Source organism: Hippoglossus hippoglossus, chromosome 22 (genome assembly GCF_009819705.1).
Source record: "Hippoglossus hippoglossus isolate fHipHip1 chromosome 22, fHipHip1.pri, whole genome shotgun sequence".
In the NCBI taxonomy this organism is placed as follows: domain Eukaryota; kingdom Metazoa; phylum Chordata; class Actinopteri; order Pleuronectiformes; family Pleuronectidae; genus Hippoglossus; species Hippoglossus hippoglossus.
In genome coordinates, this window is record NC_047172.1 from 3,403,091 (window position 1) to 3,427,747 (window position 24,657).

At 43.0% G+C, this 24,657-nt stretch overlaps 2 protein-coding genes across 2 annotated transcripts; both read right to left on the reverse strand.

The window, feature by feature from the left end:
- Positions 1–578: 578 nt before the first annotated feature.
- Positions 579–5,209, reverse strand: ap5s1 (adaptor related protein complex 5 subunit sigma 1). Its single transcript, XM_034576932.1, has 3 exons — positions 4,952–5,209; positions 1,391–1,682; positions 579–748 (listed from the first exon to the last, which is right to left on the reverse strand). Exons 1-3 carry the CDS (start codon positions 5,131–5,133, stop codon positions 620–622), a joined length of 603 nt encoding a protein of 200 aa, XP_034432823.1. The 5' UTR covers positions 5,134–5,209; the 3' UTR covers positions 579–619.
- Positions 5,210–11,197: 5,988 nt separating this feature from the next.
- cdc25b (cell division cycle 25B) lies at positions 11,198–18,631 on the reverse strand. The gene is made up of 15 exons (XM_034575512.1): positions 18,112–18,631; positions 17,926–18,008; positions 17,336–17,387; positions 16,128–16,169; positions 15,924–15,957; positions 15,448–15,588; positions 14,970–15,089; positions 14,736–14,870; positions 14,515–14,592; positions 14,123–14,311; positions 13,744–13,848; positions 13,591–13,653; positions 13,387–13,485; positions 12,877–13,122; positions 11,198–12,315 (listed from the first exon to the last, which is right to left on the reverse strand). The coding sequence occupies exons 1-15, from the start codon at positions 18,303–18,305 to the stop codon at positions 12,175–12,177; spliced, it is 1,722 nt and encodes a 573-aa protein (XP_034431403.1). The 5' UTR covers positions 18,306–18,631; the 3' UTR covers positions 11,198–12,174.
- Positions 18,632–24,657: the final 6,026 nt, after the last annotated feature.

A 24,657-nucleotide genomic window follows, 5' to 3' on the forward strand; every position in this document is an offset into this window, starting at 1 on the left:
GAATTCTGACATATTTGGTTCAAAAATGACGTTAAACTGGTTTGGCTTTGATTTGTTTCTTTGCTCCGTTTCGGCGGTTTGGCTCCGGTTTCCTCCCACTCTCCTGGAACAGCTCTGCTCGGCTGGAAGTCACGACTCGCCGATAGAGCACTCTCAGATGCTTTTATACTCGGAGAACTGTCGAAAAGAACAGGTGAAGTCTTGGTTATCCAAGGTCACGCGTTGACATTTGAAGTGCGGGGAATTAGATAAATGGCGGTCTTTGATGCAGGCGAGTAGATCTTAACTGGCCTCTTCAGCCGCACTCTTTAATCTGCCACATTCTCCTTTCCACTCCTCAATTTGACAAACAGGATTTGAACTGAAGCCTCCCACACAGTAAACAGTCAGGAGTGAGCTGCGAGTGGCTGAGGGGGAAATATTTACCACTCTGTGTGTTTACCACCTCGTGTAATCTGAAACAGCAGCTGCCAGTCGTCCGTGCTTCTTCCACCGCCGCAGAAATGTCACCGGAGGTAAACAAGAGTCGACTTGTTTGTTTGAGAGCTGGCAGACGCAGCTCGCGGTAACGCAGCTCACACTGGAAGTCAGGTGGACGGTGCCTCGATGGGTCCCGGGTTCACTTGGCCATGTAGGCTGCGACGTCCTTCTCCAGACTCTGGGCGAAGCGGTGGTTGAGGAAGAGGAGCTGGCCGTGGGGAAGGAGGCGGCTGAGCAGGGCGTCGATGCGGTTGCTCCTCAGCAGGACCTGGAGGGAGAGTTGCCGTTAGTGACGACCCCATGCGGACTCAGTAATCATCGCTGTTAGTTACAGATGGTAATGAAAATCTGTTCGGCTGCGATCTTGTGTCATTACGGTTGCCTTGTGCTTTTTACTGCGGATTCCATAACATGTAATGAGTTGCTACAGTTGGGAATGAGGCCGGCAGAGCTCCGCAGCCATGTTTCTGCGGAGGTGAAGTGTTTAAGTGAACTGATCTCAGCCCAATGAGGCCTGTGAAGAGGCCGTGCTGCAAATACTGTGGGGTCATTGAAGAAAACATTATCTGGACTGTCTTCCTGAGGTTTTAACCCAGAGACGGATCTTTTAAAATGTACCGAAGAGGCACAAACATGGTAGAAATTTTGCTTATTTTTTCAGACTATCTTTCTTTGCACAGACAGAATCAGGAGCTTTCAAACAAAGTATGATTTGTCAAGGTTGTGTGAGGACTGAGTCTGGTACAGACAAAAAACACGACTGAAGCAGCACGACCAAGTTCCAAAGCACAACCACAGGTGGGACAGTGTATTTTAAAAAGGTTAAATGTTATTTAAAGGTTTGAAAAACCTCCTTTAACCCTTTGGTGCCACCTCTAACAACATGAAAAGTGTTGGACAGTGTCCTCACCTCGCTCCCCGGCCCCAGCATGTGCAGGTGCTCCAGGCAGTGCCGGGTCAGGTTGCGGAGGGTTCCCTCGGCCAGCAGCAGGTTCTCGTGGGGCTCGCAAACCAGCGTGAAGCCCAGACTCTGGACACCCAGCCACAGAGCGCTCATATCCTCAGAGAAAGGGTCCCCGGCTCTCAGACGCACCACTCCGCTGCTGGCGTCCTGCAGGGCCAGGGCCTCCTCACCGGGCAACGCCTCCACCGGCGGCCGCCCCGAGGCCTCCCGGGACAGAGACACAGCGCTCCTCACCTGCCTGAGTCAGAGGAGAGCGACACATCGGCTGATGCCCTCAGGCTGCTTTTGTCATAATAACCATTATTTCCTTCACAAATCACCATAACAGCATTTTCATTCAAATTAGGGAACCAACATACAACTCAAAAGGAAAGACAGAGGAACCATCAAAATATTACAAAGGCTGAAATAAAACAAACTGTAACTACTGACTTTACTTGATCACCTAAACAATTAATATGATGAGACAGTTTTCTGTTAACTATCTAATCATTGAAGCTTATTGTAAGTCTCTTTGGATAAAAGCGTCAGCTAAATGAAATGTAATGAAGCGGTTCAGGCCTTATTAGACCAGCTGAAATGAGAACAACTGTAAAATCATTTGTTTCCCTCATGTATTAATAGTTTGTTCATACATGAAGTAGAATGTCACTTAGTAGAGTGCATCCGTTAATTATTTCCTGGGAAAAGCTTGAAAATGTCCCATAAAAGCAAAAAATATCAGTTATAAAAAGTGCTAAAAGAATTCCTGGATCCCCGTCTCAAGCTTTGTGGAAATCTGTTCTGTAGTTTTTGCATGATCCCAAACAAACGAATGGAAAACAACACCTCCTTTGTGAAGGTAAATATACGCAAATCAAATTGTCGTCGTCACTCGACACGAAGCAGCACGACAGGTGTCGTCATTCTCTTCCGCCGCTCGGAGACCGAGCATTGTCTTTTCACCGCGATAACGAGCAGTTACCGTTTGTCATGTGGGAGGAAAGAGAGCCGCACAAAACGCCGAAGGCCCCCTCCGTCCCTGAACACAAACGAGACGACTGCAGAGAAGATTGACAAGCTCCGCCGGTCCATCTGATGCACTTCACATTGTGCAGCCTCAGAAGATCAGCAGGAAGCAGACAGACGAGTGGCGGCATTGCATCACGACCGTGCTGCTGTTGTTCTTTCACAATCAAGAGCTGAGGTTTTCAGAGCTTCTTCGAAATTGCAACACGTTTGGGATTTTCTGAAAAAAGGAAACGACATGCAACTAACACACGACATGCAGAGGAAAGATGTTGATCTTCATCGCTCGGCTCATTTATCTGTGACGTCACTTCTTCAAACTCCTTTTGGGAGATGGTTTATTTAGTTAGTTCACTTGTTCACCTTTTTCTTATTTGTAAATATTGATATTTTCATTTTTATCTTAAACATGTTTGAAATAAGAACCTAACCTTCTTAGATTAGATTATGTATTATTAAAAAAAAGAAAACACAATCTAATATATAGAACTTGAACTAAAGCATTTAACATAATTGTTTTTAGGTCAAATATAAATATAAATGCACTTGTTTCTGTTCCAGAACCTAATGACCTCAGCACAAACTCAGTGACGTCTGGTCATTGTCCGTCAGATTTGATGGATTGAAAACAGCGTGTGGAGGAGACTCGTGCTGATCCACTGTCAGTGAAACAACACCGAGGATCTCAGGTTTAAAAACCTCAGTTGTGAGGTAACACATATAAAACATAGGCTGCATGAGAATGAGATACGGGCTTAAACCATTACTGTATTCACAACTAAAAAGGCAGAAATAAATAGGTTTTAACCAGGTTTGAACTAAGTCCCCCTGATTATCTATCAATCCATATCTTATCTCTTTAAAATCCAGTGTAAACACTCAGCTGACCGGCGTGAAAGATGAAATGTGCAAAGTATCTATAAAGTTTGTCTATTGAAACTATAAGTTTAGCATCAATAGAACATGTGAACGTGTCTTCAGCTGTTTTTCCATTGGTCAGGTCGACGTGTTTACACCTAATTCCTCTGACACAGATTTCTTTATGCTGAGGTGCTGTAGAAGCCAGGATGAAATATTAAACAGGCATAAATGTGAGAAATGTGAATGTTCGACCTCACGTGTTTGACCTGCCTGTGAAATGTGTGACTCAAGGCTTCTTCTCATACTTTTAATATTGTCTGTGATGTGTTTTCTCCCGAAGCCATGTGGCTGAAGCAGAGTAAGATGTCTGATTCATTAGTGGCAACATCTTGAAGGCTATCCCATAATTCCTAACCTGTAGGTATCCTGGTTAACAGATCAGACTTCTGTTGAGACGAGGTAAAGGTCCCTCAAGATAAACGTCACTAAATGTCTTTAACACCACGAGAGAAATGCAGAATCTGCGTTTCAGGGATTAAAGGACGGTTTTAAATTGTACATTCATATATTATCATGTTTAGTTTGTGTTCACACTGTTGATTCAGCTTCAGCCACGTCTGTAGAGCTGCAGGCCGACACACGGGATTCAGACAGTTCCATGGTTTCTGTTTCTTTGAGCTTCAACACTTTGTGAAATAAATCAATTTAACTTAAGTCTCAGTTTTAATTGGAGCAGATTTACATGAGTATGGAAACAATCATGTAGAAGATAATCCTGCTGATCTCAACCTGTTGGCAGTGTCATATATACTAACTAACTAACCAACTAACTATATAATCAACTAAATAACTAACTCACTCACTAACAGACTAACTAACTATATAACCAACTAACTCACTAATTAACTTACCCACCCCCAGCTAACATACTAACTCATTAACTCACTAACAGACTAACTAAATCACCCACTGGCTAACAGACTAACTAAATCAACCACTCACCAACTAACCCATCCCCGACTAACAGACTAACTAACACATGCACTAACAGACAGACTAACTAACTAACTCACTCACCAACAGACTAACTAACTATATAACCAACAAACTCACTAAATAACTTACCCACCCCCAGCTAACATACTAACTAACTCATTAACTCACTAACAGACTAACTAAATCACCCAATGGCTAACAGACTAACTAAATCAACCACTCACCAACTAACCCATCCCCGACTAACAGACTAACTAACACATGCACTAACAGACAGACTAACTAACTAACTCACTCACTAACAGACTAACTAACTAACTAACTCACCAACTAATTAACCAACTAATTAACATGCCAACTAACCAACTAATTCGTTAACTAACTACCTAACAGACTGACCAACTAACTCACCCATTAACTAACCCACCCCCAGCTAACATACTAACTAACTCATTAACAGACTAACTAACTAACCAACCATCTAACTAACTGACTAACTAACTAACCAACCATCTAACTAACTAACTAACTAACTACCTGTCTAACTAACTCACTGACTAACTACCTGACTACCTAACTAACTAACTCACTGACTAACTCACTGACTAACTACCTGACTAACTAGCTCATGCAGCGGCTCACCTCGCCACCACCGCGGCCTTCTCCCCCCGCAGGAGGCGCCTCTCCTCCGGGCTGAGCTCCCGGAGCTGCTCGGTGAGGAGTCCGTCCTCCGGAGCGAAGAGGCGGCAGTAGAGCAGCCTGCTGTCCCCGGCAGAGAGCGCGGAGAGCGGACACACGGTGTGGATCAGGAAGCATCGGACCATGGTGACGAAGAAGTGAAAAGACCGAATACACGGTTCTCTGTTTATTTCTACTGAGTTCACTTCCGCGTTGGTCAGCTGATCACCGTGGGCTGCCGTTGTTTTGCCTTTTATACACCAGCAGATGGCGCTGGCTCATTATATTATATTATATTATATTATATTATATTATTAGTTGCTGTAGATACGTTATTTATTTGGAATAAAAACAACTGTTGCCTTCTATAGATCTAAATATCAAAAGTGACATTTAAATACTTGTATTTTACGTAAATGTAAAAAATAAAGAGGCATTTTGTAAAAATAAAGTGTGGGCCTGCAAATAGAGATTTCTTTTTTTAATTATTGATAAATCTGCTGATTATTTTCTTGCTGAGCTGAATGATCATTTAATCTTTGAAATGTCAAAACAAATATGAAAAACAGACATTATAGCCCACGTTTTGATGTTGTTGGAATAACAATCAACAAACATAAATGAATTCAATGAATCATAGGAACAGGAACATGCAGCAGAAAGTTTCTACTACACACACTATATCGACTTGTTGGTATTAACTGACTAAACTGATTAAATCAAGAGGAACTACCCTTCAGGTCTTATACATCATGTCACCAGAATTCAGCCTGATATCTTTGTTATTTCAAAATAAATGTGAGGGATTGAACAAACTCCCATTTACTCTTACCTCAAAGCTGTGGCATTATTGTTTTGGGGTTGAGGTTTATTATATTTTATGTGTAATTTGATTTGTAATTTTTTTTTAATCTAAGTCACATCAACCTCAAGTGAAGGAGTCAAAGAACAAAGAGGATTAAAAACAGGGTAAGTGTGGATGAAGTGGACCGAGCGACAGGAGGCAGCTGCAGAGTTTCTGACTCTCAGCAGACAAACAGAGGCAGCTGCTAATCCAACAGCTGCTGCTGCCGCTGGTCACACTTCTGTTCCCCCGAGAGGACCTGCTCTCTGTGTGTGTGTGTGTGTGTGTGTGTGTGTGTGTGTGTGTGTGTGTGTGTGTGTGTGTGTGTGTGTGATCAGACTGCAGTGATGGAGGGAAACTCTGACTGTGCTCTGTCAACATTTGCTCCCCCATCGTGTTGACCTCCTCGCCCTCCGTCCCTCACAGACTTGCTGACACAGGGACAGGATCTGAGGAGCTGATGGAGCCATTAACTCTGTGAGATTTCAAAGTAAAATACTTCATCTGTTTGGTTTATTGGTGGGTGGCAAACAACGTCGAGGTGCATCACTGACAAAAGAAATAACTTTCTTATTTCACTGATTGCATCCAACATTAAAGGAACATTAAAGGTATGCTATAAATGCTTCATTGTCGTGATGCATTTTATATGCTGTGTTTCATACACAACATATATGCCATGTTGAAATGTTGAAATGTGCCACACACAAAAAACTAGAAAAGCAAAAAAATAAACACATATCTTGGGAAATGTTTAAAGGGCACAAAGTCATAAGCTGTCCTTTGGATCAAAGCATCCAAAGCACAGTCACAGCAACTTTTAGATTCTTCAAGCCTTCACAAAGCAGCGGATGGCTGTAGTGCACCTTGACACCCGCCCGCCATTAAACTGAGCAGAAGAAGAAAGCAGCAAGTCGTATTCCCAAGCATCAGGTTTGAGAGAGAGCAAGAGTTCTCTATACGCAAAACTGATGCGAAACTCAACGACTAGCGACACGTCCCAGACCGATGACACCAGGACAACCCAGGACCTTGTTGCCCTCCTGACACAGAAGGTCCTGACGGAGTGTGGAGTGGTGATTAAAACAGACGACTCCCAGCAATGGGACCAGTACATCATACGAGTAACTAACAAGACAATGGAGGGGCTCAACATTACTCCGGGAGCCTACATCATGGAAAAAGTGCCTGATGCTGTGGTGACGGACCTCAAGAAGGGACAGTGTGGGACAGACGTGATGGCGGCTGCCTGGCCACTGCAGGATGCAGGTCTGGAGGAGGTCCTAGTGCAGTCTTTGAAGAAGCACCTCAAGAAGCACCGCCGTCAGCAGCGATGTCGTTACATTTATAAGAAATTACAAAGTTATGCGGGTAAAGATGATTTATTTGCTGCTTTTTTGAAGTTCAGTTTGTTCTCAGTTACTCTAGTTATGATATTTTTAATCTGAACTCTTCGCCTTTATATGGGGAGAGAGAATGGGGTAATAACTGCATATCAGTGGGAACACTGGCCTCAGCAATGAGGTCGGTGTGACCACCAGCTTTTATGTGGAGTTTTGTCCTCTCAAAATCCAAATCTGGACGATAATATTTTCAATGAATGTCCAAAAAAACATTCCTGAGAGAGATTGTTCCTTCTTGAGAAGTACTAGTGCGGTGCCTGTTGTAAACCTGCCTGATTGCTATTCCAGAATAAACAGCTCTACAATGTTCTGTGACTTTTTGATTGTTTTTGTGCTGGATGTTGTGTGCCGAGGTTTTTTTAAACAGTCTCTGGTGCAGAATAAATGTTCAACCCCGTCCTCCTGTGACTGCTACAAAGCGCTGACTGCCATCTTCATTTCATTAATATTAACATATCGCATGTCCAAATTGCACCAAATTCTAAAACACTTCTCTGGGCCATTAACTACACACAAGCCAAGTGTGAAGCCGATAAGATGAACAGTTTGCGAGACGTGCGTTCCACAGACATACAGACAGAGATCTTGCTGGTCTGGAACAAGGAAACTCAAATCCTGAAGTACAAGTACCTCAGATTTGTACATGTACATGTACTGTACTTGAGTAGAAGTAACTTTCCACTAATCCTGTGTCTGTAAAGGATTGTAGGGTCAAGACAAAGTTAAACTAGATTGAATGCATGTTTTTTTTAAAAGCCAGATTGTTGTACAGCGTTTCCAGGATTGGGGGAAACCTCCCCCAGTGTTCAGCCTTGAGTCATTTCCTCAGAATACATGTTGAGCATTGTTTCTGCAACACCCGCCCTGTGTGTAATGATTACCCAGACTGTATGGTTTACAGCCATCACTCTTCACTTCTAAAGGACCGAATGAGGCCGGGTCGCTGCAGGTAATAATTAGCCACAAAGCTGTGCAACAATTCATTGTGAAAGTGAAGCCTGATTTCCCTGAGTTTCCAGTGGAGGTTCAGCGCAGCAGTCGCAGTGATTTTGAAATATGAGTCATGAGTTCTTTCTGCAGAAGTAGCTGAACAAGAACAACAACAGGATTTGAGTGAAGAGCGATCAGCCAATAGCGTGGGCCGATGACGGCGAGGCCCGCCAGTTTGAAATAAAGGAAACTAGCGACAACACGCGGCAGGCCGCCGAACTATGTTTTTGTCTGTTGGGGGAAATGAAAACATCCTCTGTTTGCAGGGAGGACGTGCAGAGAGCAAAAACACAAGCTGAGAAGAAGAAACAATCTAGATCACAAGTTTCTGATCCTCAAAAGCACAAAAACAGGAAGTTAAATGCACCACGTCCCACACCCATCCCCTGAAACCGCAGTGTGGTGCACCAGCCTCGCCTGCTTGTTAGCACCTTGTTTTACAGGCTGACTTGTCAGTTTGTCGTCAGTGTCAACAGGTCACAGCAAACAGCGGGTTTACAGGTGACACCCAGGCTGGAGCTTTTTCTCTGCTCAGAGCCGCCTGCAGGACCCCGGGGAGAGGGGGTGTCAATCACGACAGGCTGGGGCGAGGAGGTGGATGCACAAAGGAGAGATGGTGACACATGAAGGGCGTGGTGGTCGGAGGTTTGAAAGCAGCTCTGCCAGGTTTTCTTGGCTGTGATCACGTAAAGAGATGGAGGTTTTCCCATCATGTTGCATCAGGGTGAATTCTCTGGTTTTAGAAAGTAACACAATGGACAAAGTTGCAAACCATCACAGGACTTCAATGTAATTTAATTCAGTAGATCAGCAATACGATCCCATATACATATCTTATCTTTACTTTTTTATTTTATTTCTTTCTTGTATCAGTATACAAACATGTTAATATGATTTTTAGCAGCCTGCAATGTAGATGTCATGAAATATTTAGTGTTTATCAATGTGAATTGTCCAAAATTCTAATTTCTCCTATGTATATTCTATACGCCTAAAAACTGTTCATTATAAAATACCTAATTATTTTGTGCCTACGGCTGCTCACAGTAGTTGTAATTGTTAACAATTATATCAATATACGCAAATACCTGCTAATGATATAGTGTTATAAAGTGTTTATATACTGATCACAAATGCTTCTTAAGGGGAATTAATTAAAGTAAACCATGACCCTGTTACCTGCTATGTGTCCATATCAAAGACTGTATATCAAGATGGGTGAAATGTCTCCACTTCATCACACTATCCACAACTGAAGCCAAAAATATCCAAGATGTGCATGTCGCCATCTTGTGCTGATGTCAAAATGTTTTCAAATGATTTCATATCGAAGGGGGTTGGGGTTAACTTTGAGCACAAGCATCTCGCCGAACTCAAAATTAATTGTCTAGTCGCTCTAGCATCTTTTCTGGTGTTTCCTTTATATTGGCTTGAATACTTGAATCTCCGGCTCCTAATTGAATGAGTTTGTGTTTTCTTTTCTTTTGGGGGGGGGGGGGGGGGGGGATCTGCAGAAGACTCATCTACATTTGAAATCCGACTGTTGAAATGGAAAAAGGAAGCTTGTATTGAAAGGCTGCTACATTGTGTCGGCCTCATTTAAAAGTGTGAGGCTCCTCGAATCCCAGCAGCTGCTCGGTTCTCCGTCCTGTTCAGACGAAAGCCGGCAGCTTGACAACGAGAAGGGCAGAAGTTCACGTAAAGATCGCTGAGACAAAAATGTCCCGGCTGTGTTCGATTCTTAGGATATAATCTTTCAGTTAATTGTGTTCACAAGACGACCAACAGACTCTCGGCTGGAAACTGTTGGCAGGAACTTAGTCTTCAGACAAAGACTCGTCCTCTCTTTCCCAGAGCCACATGGTCGCTGGGAAACTGCCGGATTTTAAACTTTGGTCAAATGCCAGGAGGGAACAGGGGGCGGGAGCTGTGCTTTTTTAAACCTCTATCAGCTCAGTCACGTGTTTACAGCACACGGATTGTTTTCCCTCCTGCAACAGAACTTTTACCCTCCTGTCAGGACTTGCCAGGCGCTGCCTCCCCAGAGCCACTCCCTCAGCACACAGGAATGTGTGTGTGTGTGGGGTCACGTGCTGCTGCAGCAGATGAGAAACTCCCATCATCGGCTGCAGCGGGAGAATTTGAAATCACAGGAAGTGCTGTGTGTGTGCAGGAAAAAATCCTGTGTCCCCACTGCACAGAGCCAGAGACCAAACAAAACGGCACGTGTTCTATTCTTAGATTTCAAATGTGGAAAATTACGTTTGCTTTGTCTGAGTCCAACATCAGAGGCCTGTTATCAGCTTCACACTCAACTGTCATAAAACAGAAAGGTTTGGTTTAATTGTGGACTAAAAAGTATGATTATCTTCATTAGGATCTCATCTTCCAGTTAGTTTCTAACGATTATTCATTTATAAAGTGTCAGGAAAGACATGCCTTCAGATCCCAAAGTGACAAAAATCACACGTTTGAATGTTTAAATTGCTCAAATTTGTTGAACCAACAGAGAAAAGTGACAAATCCTCACATTTGAGAACCAAGATCAAGAGAATGTTCACAAGTTTGTTATATCTATATAGTTCACTAAATAAACTGTCAGCCTCTGGCATAAAGCTGAATCAAGGAATAGGGCTGGGTATGAAAACAGAATAATTAGTGTCATTTAAATTCATTGGTGTCGCCTAGTACCAAACTTTTGAGTCCTAAAAGTTTACTGGAAGATTATTTACTTTGATCAGATAGCATCATATATAAGATTCGCCAGTATAAGATTTTCATATTTAGGTTTAGCTTTTTTCTCAAAATACACGTTTTTACACCATCGGCTGTAAAATGGACAACATTCAAAATGTCTGGTGGCTAAAGTGTTACACCATACAATCATCCTTCAAGTATCTGTACCCAGTCCTACCTAAGAAAACCTCCACAGCACAAAACCCCTTGATGGTTACAAACACAACATACAGGACATCCTCTTTGAACGCACATTGGGTCTTTATTTCAGCGGCTCCCCCACGAGCCTGAACCAAAACAGTCCAACCACCCGGTTCATATCAAACTGACATCATTCGCTCTGCAGAGGGGAAGACATCTCTTTACATTAAAGGGATTCAAAGCTAAACAAAATGGTGTTTTCAAGATTAAAAATCCTCACACTTGCTGACCTGCAGCATTGGAAAAAAAAAAAAAAAAAAAATCTCACTGCAAAGTTAACAGGAAGCTGGTTTGCTTTGGTTTCTTCTGACTGAGAAAATAAAAAAAAAACAAATATTGCAAACAATCAGGAAGAAAACCACTCTGCATGAATCTTACTTTTACAAATTGTCGTGAAAGTTGAAATACACATTATGTGATGTCTGGCGAGAGAGTCGTGCTTTCAACCAATGTCTAAATGGGGGGTGGGGGTCAAAGAAAATTCATTAAAAAATTATATTTAAAAAAGCAGTATCAAAAAAGCACCTCACCATTTTAGGTTTTTGATTCAAGTGCTAAAATAAGGTGGAAATGAAGAAGGCAGAAAAAGTAAAACATAAAACCCAGTGAGGAGACTGAAAGACACACGTGAGATTTGGCAGAATGGTTTGGTCGTTGTTCAGCACGCTGGCAGTGATCATGCAAAAGGTAAAACTGGCAGTAGGTCCAAGTGTTTTGTTTTTAAAAGATCAGTGCTTCAGATCTTAATCAAATCTGCACTGCACCTCGACACCTTCAGGCACAAGGTTCATCATTTCACGTCTTTACCTCTTAAAATTTGCATAAATAACAATTTGTGATAGTTAAATGACATTATTGAGACTTAAAATCCCAGTTTTGTTGGTGCGAGTCCAGAAACATTATGTCCGTGTGGGTGGGGCAAGACCTCAGGCTCTGAGAGAAATTTGCATTTTGCAGTCCATTCAGGTGGGGGGGTGGGGGTGGCCGAGTGTTTGAGGCAGTTCGGGAGGCGCTCACAGCTTCTTCAGTCGGCTGTACATGTCTCTCTTGCTGCGCTCCCCGGCCCAGGTGCGACTCTTCAGGCGAAACTTCCTCAGGTCTTCCTTGAAGTCCTCGTGGTGCATGGGCCGGTATGACTGAGGTTCACATTGCAACTGCAGAGGAAGATAATGAGACGGGTTCAGAGAGCAGAACAGCCAGCGAGGACTTCGTCCATCAACGTGTGAAAGGGATGTTCATCCAACGAGAAAAATCCTGTCCACTTACTAGCCTCTTTGTTAACGTACATTGAGACATTCGAAAAGATCTAGGAAGGATCTAAAACAAGCTTTAAAGTTACACCTCTTGTGGCTGGTTGTTCTACGTTTTAAAGAAATACTGAAAATTGTATTTTGGATATGGACAATAAGTAAAGTAACTTTTCACTTCCCTTCAGTCTGTGTCACTCAGAATCTAAGAGGGACCTTTGTGCACGTGCACCTCTGTTATCACCTTAGATTGAATTAATTCTGTGGGAAATGCAGAAATAACAGCTGAATCCCAACATCAGCAGTAGTTCAGCTGTGCTTAGGGAGATAATGAACTATGGTTAATGAACACCAGGTATTCCAGTCGTGCTACAACGCTGCAGTCTCATGTTTTCAGCTAAACAGGATGTGTGCATGTTATGTCACAGTAGCCAAAAGCCCAAGTGGAACCTCAAAAGATAAGCTCACTTGAAAATGAGGGAAGAACTCCTTGTATCCGCCTTTGAGGATGTAGAGCTCGGGGTAGTGGAGATTGGGGTATTCGTTCATGGCGCGGTCTCGCTCCCTCACGAAGCGGCACATTCGAGGGCCTCGCTCCGACGAGAACTCGCAGTGGAAGACGATGACGACTCGTTTCTCCGGGGAGGACGGGATGATTGGGGCCTTGAGGAGGAAATCCTCCACATGCTCCTCCTGGTGCAGGTTCAGCGCTCCCTGACACAGACGAAAACCAACACTCAATTTATTACAGTCGATGTGGAGTCCTTTCTCAACTTTTATACCCGGTCAAATGAAGTTCCTACAAATGAGACATTCAATAGCAGGGAAGAATTAGTTCATTACTTGCCCACCAGGTCTTAACGGCAATCATTTTGTATACGCGCTCGATCATTTATTTTTAATGGGAACATTTTGTTGTTGCTCTATTTGACTCTTTTATATACAGTAAATGGCACGTGCAAGCATATGTAGACTCACCTGGATGTGTCCTCCCTCAAACTCGTAGGGGTAGCGGCAGTCGATGACAATCACTCGCTCAACTAGATGGTTAAACTGGCCAGTCAGAGCGGACACCATCTGAAGACCAGAGGAAACATTAATTTGTTTATATGTGAAATCACACGCAGTAAAACACTGAGAATTTGTTATCAGGGCAAAGAGCAGCCAAGATCATCTACTCACCATCTCTGGGGTAATGTACTTGAGGTCTTGATGTTTGCCTTCCACTGTGGGTAATACAAAAGGCTAAAGAAGGAAATAGGATGAGACAGGCTCGTTTCACATAATTAAAGTCAGTGTTAAGAAAACAGTTGGAGATTCTTCAGTCTTCCTCACCTTGGTGAAATCTCCTATCAGCTCATTAGAGCTGTCCTCACTGTCCAGCAGCTTCTCGATGTCGGTCTGACAGAAGGATTTGGATCTCTGGAACAACGAGCAGCCCTGGAAGGAGACGAGGAAGAGACTTAGGAAGACAGTTGACGAGAAATTTGGTAATTTGAAACCTCCTTTAAAAAAAGCCAGGGACAATAGTCTCAGAAGAAATCATTTTTTCACTGCCACAGAGAAGGCAAGAGACGGCCAATGGTTTTTAAGATGCAAATTGTGCTTTTGTTATAAATCTACGAAGACGGTATTCTATCATTTCTACTCGCTGATTAGTAGAATTAGTGTCCTGCTGCCTTCATGCGAGTGTAAAAGGGCAGTGATGACTCACCATTCGTGGGGATTCTGGGTTTTGCTCCAGGGTGGTGACTTGTGTTCCTGCCACGCTGCGTCGTCGTTTCACCCTGACCGGCGTGATATCGTCTCCGGGGCAGTCGGGGCGCTTGGCACAGGGCCGGGAAAGCGGACTGGGCATGGAGGGCGAGCGAAACAAGCTCCGCGGCCGGCAGCGAATCACAGGCTAAAGGAGACAAATGACATTTTCAGCTTTTAGATTGATGCGATATGAAAGTGGGCACAACACATAAAGACAATCCTGCCATAACTGTTGCTTCTATTTTAGAAATAAATGGCATGTTTGATGCTGCTGAAGTGACACTGCTTTGCTCCTGGAATTCTCCTCAGATAAATATACAGAGAACTTGTGTCAGTGCGTCGACTTACAGAGTCTTCTCCTGTACTGTCAGAAACCAGTGGGGCAGTGAGCAGGCTGGCCATTCCCATCGGCATCCCAGAGTCGTTCTGTAGGCGAAAGAGATGTCAGAAAAATATTGCAAAGACAAGATTATACGAATTTTATACAGGTTATAAATGAGAAATCATGTGGTTCTTAAAGTAAAACTATAAGAATGAATTCAGTTATTTGTAAAGTTACAGGGTCTCACCTCCATGTTGTCCTCCAGAATGCCAAAAAATCCGTCATCATCATCTTCGTTTAGAGAGCTGGCAGAGGAGCCTCTCTGGAACACGGGGCTGGAGTCAAAGAAGTCCAGCTGCTGGACTGGAGGAGGTGAGGAAAACTGGACAAAGTAGGGGGGGGGGGAGTTTTAGTATTTCTAGAAGCAGGTTTTAAACCCGGTGGCCAAAGATGGATAACAACCTTTCAGGTGTTGGCATACCATGAGCGCTGGTGCAGAGCTGGGGCGGCGAGCGAATGCGTCCTTAGACTGTCCCCCGTTAAAGGAGCGCATTCGACACCGCGACACTGGTTTGGTTGGTTTCTTGAATTCAAAGCCCTCCTGGAAACCCATTAACAAAAAGCTTAATGCTCAACACTTTCCAGGAAGCTTTGCCAACAACTACTCTATAATTAAACACTTCCATAGGTCAATATCTATTTGCTACACAACATGTTTCTGCAGGTGATGTCCTGTAGTGGAGTGAACGTTCGTTTCAACTAAACTAAAACCAAACATCAACCAAAAGCCAAATGAAGCAATTTGTTCACCATGGCAACAGATCAGCTTCCTGAGCATTGAGTTATATATTAAACTTCTGTGTCTAACCAGGATATTGTGAGTTTAACAGTAAGTTAATAAATTTTTTAAAACACCTTCTCGTTAATGTGTACCATCAAAAGCAAACACCACCACTGACCTCCGGCATGTTTTCTTTGTTGTCGTGTTGACAGGACGAGGTGGCAGCATTTATTTGCGAGGGTTGTTGTCCGAATATTCCATAGCGGTGAGAATCTGTGTCCTGTCCCTTTAGAGATGGACTGAAACCCAGGAGCTGGAGCTGAGAGGGAAGGAAAAGAGAGACTTGGTAAAAAATGCTGCTCTGCTGAGGTTGGACACTGGAGGACGATTAGCACTAATAGAGTTGAAAACTAAATCTTGTTCCCAGACCCAGCTTGATATTTTTTAACTTTCACTTATGCATGGTCCTCCATTCTCTTTACTCTTGTGTACTGAATCATCAATCTGTAACAGTTCTGAAGGTAAATTTGGAGATTCAATTTAAAGTGATCTGGATGCTTGATAACCGAACAGGCAACAATCTGACAGAATCATACAACCCGGAACATCAGTGAGAAATTGAAATCCAAAGGCAAATATCACAAGTCTGCTTACTGGCAATGAGTTGATTCTTCGAATTGGTATCCTCCTGTAATTGATAGAAAGAAGAAGCATTCAGTACAAATAAAAAAACCAATAAACATTTTAGGTTGGTGTTGTAAAATAGTCCATGGAGAGCAATGTCACTCAAACAAGGGGAACTGTTACAGCCAAACACCAGTTAATGATTTCGGGAATATTGACTGGAAAGCAACTTACTCGTTGACAACTCTGCTCGACTGTTGAATTGCCCATTCAAATCTGTAACGGGGAAAAAAGAGAAACCATTCAGAATTGGTAGGTAAATGGTTGAAATGTTTCAAGATAGAGCTGCGCAAGTAAGAAAAGTAACTGGTGTTTGTAATAAAACCCACTTTGGAAAGAGGCTGGAAAGCCTTAATTGCCAGTCCAGACACTGTCTGCCCATTAACTACAAAGAACCTGTGGCTCTATTGAGAATCCAAGAGGAACGGTTGGATTAGATGGGCGAGTGCACAGAAGCAAGAGGTGGTCTTTGCACTGGAGTGATGCCCACCTGTATGCTAAATAAGTTTGAGTGCAGAGCTCAGTGTTCAGCTCAGGAGGGGAAGGGATGCCGAGATCAGCTAATCTACCATATGCCTGCTGGAGCCAATGCCGCCAGCCCCTTTCCTGCAAAGGTCCTTTGTTTGTCGAGGGGGAGCGTGTCCCATTCAATGCAGAGCAGAAGGAGGGAGGGCAGTTGTTCTCGGGGGGTGCCCTCGTTTCAATAGCCCTGATGCAGAAAAAAAACTCCTGCCCCCTCTTTACTATTGAAATAACAGTGCATAGGAAGAGTGTGCCAAAACCCAGAGGGGATGGGCCATCATTAAACCCAAGCGCAGGCCATGTCTCCCCCCAACCAGGAAACCTCCTAGCAACCAAACAGCTGTAGAGGGGGTGAATGAGGTCTTGGGGACCAAATGCTGCTGTAAAGGAACTCGCACATCAGACGGCGGCAGATGTCTGCAGAAACTCAGTCAGCTCAGAATTTAGACAAGGGCCACCCAAGATAAGGCAGCTGAGCTGGTAAAGATAACAATGCTATGTCCCCTTGTCCTTTTGATGAGCTCCAGAAAATGGGGAACTTTCCCTATAGGAATCTAACACACTAAATGTTTTCAGTGAGAATAAAAAGTGTTGTAAACTGTAACATTCCAGCCCACAGGTTCTTTTCACTTAACTTTAAAAACAAAGAAAGTTATTGGCTAATCTGCTTAGTAAAAATCTGTGAACCTCCCGTTTTAAAGCCAATGGTAAAAACAATAATCCTACAAATTAGAAATTGGTGCTTGGCTCAGATGAGCCCAAGCCCAGGGTGGAGGTGGGGGGGGGGGGTTGATAATCTGAGGGGCACAGCTCACGGGCTGATTGATTGCAACAGACGTGATGGGGACAGTGCAACTTACGTGTCCTCCACTTCAAGAGCGTCCATGGGGCTCGGGGGATCCATGCCGAGGCCTGAAGAGAAAGACTGGGGTCAGAGATCGATACCGGCTCCCAAAAAAAAAAAAAATACTGGTGGATTAGACCCATGGCTGGTGAAACCTGCACCGTTTTCCAGTTTAAAACAGGTGTTAAGTGTGTGATATGAATGTAGCTGCGCATTAAAATAATTAGATCTGCAAGGGACAATGGTTTTTACTTTATCAATCAATATTAAAAAAAATAATTGTTAAAGATCTCCAACGCTGGGTCCTAAAGCCCTAAAAGGTAATGTTGCTTGTTTTTCACAAACAGGCTGAAACCTAAAGTTAAGAGTTAATAGTCACAATGTGAAATAGGGAACAGACTAATGTAAGACGTGTGTGTGTGTGTGTGTGAGGAATTACAAGAAACTAATCCCTGAAATCAACCATGAGTAACAGTCCATATCTCATGAGCACATCTTAAGTTATCCTTAAAATGCATGACTGTGAATCAGTGGTACATTGGGCCCGAAGGCGTCACTTGTGATGACATCAATTAGCACAGACAATGGGTTTGCGTGGTTGCTCACCGGCATCAGATGAGACGTCAGAGGCGAAGGAGGGAACCTTTTCAAGGGGTGCGTGCTTTCTCCTCTTCGGGGTATCACAGAGGCTGAGTGGAGGGGGGGGGGACAAAACAGGAAAAACAATGGCGTGAGCACCGACCCAGGGCTGGAGCACAAGAAACAACACAAACAAACACAAACACACAATACCTTCCGAGTACAGCTAGGTTGTCCATGTCCAGAGCCAGGTTGGTGACGGGGGACAGCACCGCCGCGGGCCCGGGGGAGAACAGGGTCCTGCAGTGCGGCGTCGAGAGCGAGGAAAGGCCGGGGATCGCGTCGGGCCTACTTTTCAAAACGGTATTACCGGGGCTGGCCTGGTCGAGGAGATTCGCCGACTCCATGGTTGGACGTCCAGCGGGTGTAGATCCAGCGGTCGTGGAGGGGGGGGGGGGGGATTGAGTTTGAATTTCCAATAAAAGCAAAAGCAGGACGGTGCAACTCTCCCAGCTAACCAGGAAGCTAACCAGCTAGCTAGCTCCGGGAAACATCTGAAAAGGGCGACGGAGCCCGAGAAGCGGCCGGACGCGACCGTGTGTGTGTGTGTGTGTGTGTGTGCGGTTCTGGAGGTGAACTCTCTAAAGCGGGTCCTGCAGGATCATCGAGCCCACATAGCAGCAGCAGCAGCAGCTCGGCGGCCTCCCTCTCTGACAGCCGCTGGTTTCTGGGAACAGCGCTCCCGGATGCTGCTGGTATTTATGTTCAAAATGAAACTCCGGAGCGGCAACCCCTGGGCCAATCAGCGCCCGTGTAGCATCGCGACGACCAATCGGGGCGCGGGACAACTTCTCACGCCGTTGTTGTCATCGCGAAGAAGGAGGATGTGACACAATCCGTCAAATGTTCCGTCTTTTGTTCTCGTCCCCCTCGACCGCGAACCACGACCGCACCACCGGGTTACTGAACCCGGCTTCTCACACACTTCTCTCACTCTAAAGAACAGAATCGAAAGTTGACTTGGCTGAGAGAGAGAGATCCCTTCCTCGTTTGCAGCATGAATCCAAACCTACAGACAGAAGACACTGTTCATTTGGTCATTTATTAAAGGGATAGGGGTCAGCCAAAAATGAAACTGTACTCATTGTCACCCACCGTGGAGGCTGTAAATGGAGACCACTTCTTCACATGTAAAAAAAACAACAACATATAAATGGCTCCAGACTGCTCCTGTGGTGTCATCCAAGTGTCCCTAAGCCCTGACGTTCAAATTCACCTCCAAACAGTGTCATGTACACCATGTTTTTAGCCTAAAAGATCAGCAGTAACTAGGAGGACGTCAGAGGACATTTAGGATTTAAAGAACATGGTGGAAATGAGGCTGTTTCGAGGTGAATTTGAACTTGGCTGACACATCAGGGGCAGTATGGAGCTTTCTATGCATGCAAATGAATCATCTGTTTGTATTTTGTTCATAACCTCACCTCAAATGAGGGACAAATAAATTATTCTGAATTAAACTGAACTGAATTCACTGCAGTGATGGTAGAAATATCAGATCCTTTACTTCAAGTAAAGTACAATTAGAAGTAAAAGTACTATGACCAAAATGTAAATAAATACTCCATTACAAGAACAAATCCTGCATTGAAAATATGTGTATGATCAGCAAAATATTACCTATGAATCAAAAGCCAAAGCTCTCAATAGAGTAAAATACGTGTTTACACGTGGCTACAGCATTTTACTGATGTGGTTGGTTGAGGTGAAGCTATGTAGTTCAAATAATGATTATTGTCTGTACAAATGAATCCACTGATTATTTCCTCATCTGTTTTGATTGTAAAAATATTAAAGTTACTATAATTTAAGTCAAAGAAAAATCATTTCAGCTGCACTTCTATGCACTGCGAGGTAATTTAATCTAGAACACATTTCAACTCCTGCTGTCAGATAAATATAGTGGAGTATGAAATTATAGAAAATTTGGACAGTGGACTGCTTATGTTATTGTGAAATAAGTAGCTGATCTTGTATTTAAGTAAAAACAAAACCGTCTCAGTGTCTCACATCTTTGAGACATGATGATGGCGCACGTTGTGATCTGAGCGTGTGCCCACATACCGGTAATGGCTGCCAAGCTCATTCGCCTCCCACACAAAGTGACTCAGAGGAAAGAAATCATGTTCAGTGAATATTTCCTTTAAGTAGTTTCTCTTCGTCCTCATCTCAGCAGCTCACACACTCTTCTCCTTTACTTTCTGAGATCAGGCTAAATTCGCTTGTCTTTATAAGGCGTAAAAGCAACATGAGCTCAGGATAAAGACAACGACCTCATGAAGCCAGAGTAAATCTGCAATTCTAAGTTTTAGGAACCATTTTTAAATAATCACACATATTTTCCTACGACGAAGTGATGTTATAAACTGCAGGGAATTACCGTTCAGTTATTAAATCCCATGAGTTATTCGGTCCCTGCAGTTTGGACTCCATTACTCTTTTAGCCATTTTTGGATCATACATTCTGGATTCATTCTGCAATTCATTAAATTATGTAAAGCAAATGGTTAAAGCAATTCTCTGTGGCTATGTGTGTCACCTCCAGGCCTCTCTATTAGCACTAACATAATGAACAAACAGTATTTGCTGACCAATAGTCACACACCTTTAACCAGTTCAACCAGACAGCTGAGACCGTCCAGTTCACAAAGACAGTAAAATGCCTCAGTGTTTTGCCTGAGGTTTATGGGATGTTTGTGTTTGTTTGTGGTTCTACAAGTCTCTGCAGTCCAGGGTTTTCATGCACTCTCCTGACTGGATTCCCAGCGCTGCATGTACAGTTATGGGTAAGTAATAATCTGATAAATCCTTAGGCAGCACCCATTTTACCACAACAACACTGTTTTCACATTCGTAATCACTTTTATCAAACCGGCTGTTGTGAGCAGGGGGGTGTTCTGATCTCTGACTTCTGGAATCACCAACGTTCGCCACTGTTCAGTCTTTGTTTGGTTGAAGTATCTGTGTGATTGGCATCACAAATGTAAATAAGGTTTAATGAACTTCCCTGCAGAGGTATGAGCACGGGCCCGTGACTCCGGGCTCCACACCCCACATCTGAAAAGAAGAGACAAAAGGGGAGCGAGAGAGAGAGGGAGACACAGACTCACCCCGAATAAAACCTCCCTCGAACCTCCCGACACCTTGTTCCCACCAAACCTACACTGACTCCCCACGGACAACTGGTTTCCTTTTTTACACAAGCTCACACCAACAAACACAGAGTTGACGAAGAAGATTCACAAGATTCAACGATTAAAAACGGCACTAATGTCACATTAGGTGCTTCCATTACTTTTAGTCTGACAAACAGACATGAAACACAATGGCAGATCTCCATCGACTCAGCGCGTGAATGCTTATCAGGAAAAAGCTCCTATCTGGAAATGGGAGGAACAATCTCACCTCATGTTATGACATCTTTTCATGTGTTAACTGTCGGGTTAAACAGGCGAGTTCAAAATCGTACAAATTTTCATTGTGATTAAATGGTTTTGCATGTTTTTCTATACTTCAGGTTAGAGTGAAGGTGTTCAATTCAACACAGCCAGAAACGCAGATGACAAAGATCATATGCAAATGCTGTCCCCTGAAGATTTGGGTAAAGATGGGAGGGGGTACGGAGGATGGGTTTTGGAGGAGAAGCCGGACACGCAAACAGAAAACCACACAAACCACTCTCCAAATACAGAAGTAGGATTTTATTTTATTTTTTCATTGTACGAGAAACTGCATCACAAAAAACATGCTATTTCTGTACTTAATGTACCAAATGAAATTCAACTGACCGACTCTTGAGACTTGCTTGATGAATATATGATGGTGCCCATCAGCCAAGCTTTAACTGGTATCAAACTTACATCGCACAAAGCACAACACAGCACTCGAGCAAGTTTCAAGTGTCTGCCAACTCTTGAAATACAAATTAATGCATAGCAAAGGCTGTCTGTAAGCTACAAAAACCCTAAATATATAACTGGTGTAGTTCTTTAAAGATGTGATGCATGTGTTATCAACCTTTTAATCTTCTGTCAGCGCTTGCTATTACAGTTTATAACTACCGTCTATTAGGACCATGCTTATCTGTCTCAGCAAACAGTGTGGGGGGGGGGCGTGGGTGTGTGTGTGTGTGTGTGTGTGCGTGTGCGTGTGCGTGTGCGTGTGTGTCTGTGCGTGTGTCTATCTGCAGGAAGTTAGTTGTGCTGCTATGTTCATAAATGATTCCTCCCTGCAGCTCATTACTCAACAAGTTGCACTATTTGTAAACCCTTCATTTACAGTTGTGGGTGGAGGGTGTAGCTACAAGAGAAGGAGGATTTTTTTCACACACACAGACACACACACAGACACACACATTGCTGGTGAAAACTCTGTTCTCAGAAAGATGTTGAAGTTGTGAAAAGCAGAGGCTGCAGATATTTGTGACAAATCAAAAGAGTTAACAAAGAAAACCCGTGAAACTGCATTTAGTCAATAATGTGACTGTAAAACTAAAACAAAATAAAAAAGACGTAAATTATTCTTAGATAATCTATGTTATTTAAAGATAGGGACCTCTTACACAGTCAAAATATCACTTGAGTTGGTTTATAGAATCACAAAGAAAAAGCACCAACAAACCTTCTGCTGCCTCATCCAACAAACAAAGTTCGACCCATAAAAGTAAGAAAATGTACATTAAGTGTCAAACAAAGTACTAATTACACATCAGAATGTCTCATGACAGAGTTATGATACTATCTATAATATCTTTATTGATGCATTAACATGTAAGAAGCATAAAACTAGTAATTATCATCATTATATATGTATTTTATAATATTAGTATATCTAAAAAATAAGTACAAATCTTCATATATCATAAACTGATCATATATCTTTGCTGCAAAATCTTAAAAGGGAATATAACTCCCATTTGACCTCATTGTCACAAAATCATTCCCGTTATGTATTTGAGAATAAGTTACAAACTAAATAAGACAGAAATATTCATGGTTAAGTACAAGTACGTCAAAGTTGCACCTGAGTACAGCGTTTGAGTAAATGCACTTCCCACTACGATGCCAAACAATTGACACACAACCGACAACCCCGGGGGGGCCGGGGCCCTGACGGCCGACGACCAGTCGATTGGACCTTTACTCCAGCATTTGCATTTGTCTTATCTGGACATGTATTGTTGCAGCAGCATTAACATTGACACTGGTTTAAACAGGTCATTAGCACAGCGGCAACAGCAGCTACGGTACAGAAGCTCCCAGACTGTCACATGGGCCGAGGAGACACCACAAACCGATGTCACCACGCTCGGCCTCATTAACATCGCAGGCTCGTCACAAGGGAAACTTCATGCTGCTGCAGGGAGTCACGATGAAGTGAATTTTCTTTGTGGCACGTTCAGGTGAATAAAAACACTCGATATATTATGCCGAGATAATATTTGTATTTAACGGAATGGACTTGTTTAACTAAGGAGCCCGAAAAACAGTTTGACATTTTTGGGAAATATTTGATCATGAGAAGCTCAGCACCCCCCCTCGTGTCTGTAGGGTAAAGATGATGCTACAGCTAGCCTACTAGTGCCGCGCTCTGTTATACCTCGGAGCTCGGAACAACCGAAGTTGCAACTGGAACAAGTCGGAATTTCGACTCGGAAGGTCGGAGGAATCCTCACTACCCTCGACTTCAAAATCCAAGATGGCTGCTCCGTATATATCAACAGTAGCGAAAGCTGGAGTTCTTACTGTTTATTAATACTTCTGTTGTAAAAAAATTCCGTACACATATTACTGTCCAATTACGGCCAGTGGACGTGTTATTATGGTGTTATTATGCTTGAAATGCAGCTTAATTTATTATGAACTGGTTTTGCAGAATAGTGGAGCGCGGTATAGAATCATATATTTGGCTTTATGTAAAACTGCAAGCAAAACTTTTCATGTACATGTTTTACACAACTTGAGTTTTATATTTTTGCAATAATCGTAAAATCTAAACTTCCTTTTTAATTAGTAAAATGTTGTGGCACTCGAACGCTCTAGATTGTTCTAATAAATGTTATATCTGGTTTGTTTTATCTCTGTACCACACGGAAACCTAAAAGACACAAGTTGAGGTTCAGGGAGTTCACTACGAGCTTGAATATTTATCACAAGCTCAAGTTTATAAATCTCTGGAAACAGTTTGCGTGTGAATTGTTGATGCAAAGGTGCATCTTTTAACATTTGGACAATTCGGTCAATTTGAAATATTCGGACTGTGCTACAGCTGCTGTTTTAACTTCACATTTGACGAACATGAGAGTGGTATTGACCATCTCATCTAACTTTGGACAAGAAAGCCAATAACGGCCTTTTCCACAACATCTGACCTCATGCAGTGTTTCGGTCTCTTTTTAACAGAAATTCTTTGTTGCAGGATTTCTGGTTTCCCCCTTTCAGACTTTTCAGATAAGAGTCTTTTCCAGATAACTATTTGCAAACTGATCCAATGCAGATATGTTGTCAAAACTTTGTGTTTCGGTTGTTTCTCATGTTTGCGGACATTTAAGGAACAATGGTAACTTTTTACTTCGCACAAAACTCAGGTTAAACACTACTTTTTAAATTTGAAAACACTTTACATGGTGACCAGAAATGATCATCATCGCTCCAAACCAAACTTAAAGATGAAGGCACAGTTGTTTTTTCTCCCAAAGCA